The sequence below is a fragment of the Peromyscus eremicus genome, chromosome 20 (genome assembly GCF_949786415.1).
Source record: "Peromyscus eremicus chromosome 20, PerEre_H2_v1, whole genome shotgun sequence".
NCBI classification, from domain to species: Eukaryota; Metazoa; Chordata; class Mammalia; order Rodentia; family Cricetidae; genus Peromyscus; species Peromyscus eremicus.
The window spans coordinates 42,265,952-42,269,033 of NC_081436.1; the positions used below are offsets into that span (position 1 = coordinate 42,265,952).

At 51.3% G+C, this 3,082-nt stretch overlaps 1 protein-coding gene across 1 annotated transcript; it reads right to left on the reverse strand.

Annotated features, from left to right (window-relative positions):
- Nucleotides 1-975: 975 nt before the first annotated feature.
- Trmt12 (tRNA methyltransferase 12 homolog) lies at nt 976-2,567 on the reverse strand. Its single transcript, XM_059247266.1, is given in 2 exon segments — nt 976-1,229; nt 1,232-2,567. Coding segments are annotated over 2 exon segments (1,344 nt in total). The 5' UTR covers nt 2,532-2,567; the 3' UTR covers nt 976-1,185.
- Between the last annotated feature and the right edge of the window lie 515 nt (nt 2,568-3,082).

Sequence of the window (3,082 nt, forward strand, 5' to 3'; positions counted from 1 at the left end):
CCTACCTACAGTAGCAACAGTTGCCTCCGCTGCTTCTAGACCTGTGTGTGTGTGTGTGTGTGTGTGTGTGTGTGTGTGTGTGGTGTGTATGGGGGGGGGCGGGCGGCAATGAACCCAGTAAGTACTCTGCACTAAAGTGATTCCAGCTTTTCCTAGAGCTTTCTGTCCAGGGAAAGAAGATGAACTCTAAAGTTGAAGGTCGATACAAATCTTAGGATTTTAATCAATTGTCAGCTACCGCACAGACCAAGGCTAGAACTCTAGATTCCTACAATTCAGAGAAGTGACTCGTGGTTTTAAGACAAGGTCTCACTATGTATCGTTTCATGAATTATCCTTGAATCATCCTGCCTCAGCCTTCCAAGTGCTGAGATCACAGGCATGAGTTACTGCATTGGGATGGAGAAGTATTTTTTAACTCTCCTTAACATAAAATAAAAAGACCTAATATGTAAGACACTCCAACACCCACAGACAGACAGACACCCCACTGAGGAATGCTAGAGGGCTGGAGCTACCTCCATGAATTGTCCCCTTCCTCTGTAATTTAGTCACAATAACAAAGCACCATCACGGTAATGCTTCAACTTGGAGTTCATTACTTGGTCCCGTTGATTTTATTTTCCAAACCTCTTTATATTATTTTTCAAATCCCCACGGCTGCCACCCTAGTGTGAACCACTACCACGCTGTGCCTGAACAACTACAGAACTTCTGTAGAACTGGACTTCCTCCTCACTGGCCTCCCTATTTCGATCTTGGCTTTCCAGTTGATTTCTCAGGTCGCAGCCAGTGAGCTGCGGGAACAGTACTAACAGTGAATTGGTATTTCACTCTAATAATTAATGTTTGTAAATGTGACTTACTAGAAAAAAGCCGTGATCTAATTCAAGGAAACCCTATGTGCACCTAAATCCAAGACCAAATGAAGAGTAAGACCATATACCAACCGAAAACGAAGGTAGAAATGCAGAATTCAGGACTGCACAAATGAGTCCTATTTTAATGAGCCACGCTGATCTCCTCGGATACTTGAACATTCTCAGCGTGATCAACAGAAAGCAAAATCATTCGGACTAGTCTACAGTTCATTTTCAGATCACAAATCACTTAAAAAGATGACCGGGCAACAAAAGGGTGAGAACTCAGCCCTAGCTGTGAAGCACTAAGGTCCCTCGTTTGGCTCTACCGTGTCACCGAATCTACCTCTTCTAGCCAATCAGAGGACAGGGGCGGCATTCCAGATCTAGGACTATGTGGTCCACATGGGGGGCGTATGACTTCACTGGGTGGACATGCAGGATGCGTGTCCTCCACGGTTTCCCATGCACTTGGTGAAGGAGAGAGGCGATCTGAGTTTCTGCAGATTCCGCCCAGCTCTGCCACTCTGGTTTGCTGGCTGCTGACAGCGTGTCCCCTCTGACATTCCCAGTAGTTCCATTTCCCCGTTTATCAGGGAGGATGTTTTGGGGATTAGGCCAGTGCTCTTTTCCCGAGTCACTGCTTCCGACAGGCTGGGGTTTCTTTCCTGGGAAGGACTCCACATTTTGGTGGATATGCAGAATACCCCCCACATCCTTCCGGAGCACTTGGCAGGCAACGGGCCAGCCTTCTTCAGAGCTGGGAATCAGCCCCAGGTTCACCCGATCTGCGGTGTCTGCGAGCTTCAGCTTCCTGTTGTCTCCAAAGTGTATCTGACACCGGTCTGCCACTCCATTGAGCTCCAAATTGTGTCTCAGAGCAACTACAGCCTGAGGGTTCCACTCGCAGGCATGGACGAAGGCAGCGCCGGCATGAACCAGGAAGGGCAATGTGAAATAACCAATGCCCGCATAGAGGTCCACCAGCACTTCCCCAGCGCAGGGCAGAGACGCCACTCGAAGTTTCTCCGTGATGTTCCCGAAGGAGAACATGCACTGGGTCACATCCAACTTATACCGGATGCCGTTATCCACATGCTCTACCCAGCCATGCTCGCCCAGCAGCAGCGTCACTGACGGAGTTCGAGTACCATTCGGTGACACCCGCCCGCGTCTGGCCAGACGTTGGACTCCAAGGGCTGAGGCGACGGTCTCCCAGAGTCCCGGGAGTTCCAGACTTTTCCACTGCTCGGCTTGGAAACAGTCTTCACTAAGCAGCACCAGGTCACCGTGCCGTTGCCAAGACCGGGGCAGATCGGCCTCCAGGTGAGCGGCCCACGTCAGGCCGCGGTCCTCCACCCAACGCCTCACCTCCAGGCGGAGTCTCTGCGCAGGTGAGCGACCCCGGGCCTGTTTAGAAGGGAGGGGATCGGGGAGCCGCGTCAGCACGCAGGTGCTGCCCGGGGCCACGCGACTCCTCAGCTCCTGAAGGTGCTGCTCAGGGAGGCTTCCCGCCAGCAGCGGCAGCGCCACCATGCCGTCCCGCAGCTTCTGCACTCGGTGCTGTCTGTCCAAGAGCTCCTGCTTCTCCAGATAGTCTCTGTACCTCTGGGTGAACCGAGGCTCGGTCACAACCGCGACAACTGCGGGCTTCGCGCCGTCCCTCGCCATGTCGCCGGCGTTCGCATCCTCCTCGGGCTGTTTTCTCTCTCTACAGGGACCACCGGAAGAGCTGGGCGCTCGCCGCCACGGCGCGCCGGAAGTGACGCCAAGCACACAGGCCGGATCTAGATGGGTTACTGCAATCAGCGACTGCACTCTCGCATGCTTTTTGAAGCCGCGGGCGCCATGTTTGTTATGGTTATGGTCAGCCAGTACTTGCTTTCATTTACGAAAATTAGTAACTCTAACGGACCGAAAGTCACGAAATGAGTCGATATCCTCCAGAAGCTTTATACACTCTCTTTAGTGCTTCTCATAAAAAAACAAAACAAAAAAACAACCAAGTGAATTAGCAGTGATGGATTGGATTTACAGAAAGGCTTCCAATAATTTAATGTTGCTCAAAAGTTGGCGCCAGCAGCCACCTTATTGAAAGTGGAACGGGATATAGCTTCCTCATTCCTTTTTCTTGCAAAAATGTTGATTACCCGAATCATCTTCAGAGAATTGCTATTGTGCGTTGAAATGGTTTGGAGGGTAAAGGAGCGTTTGCTACCAGG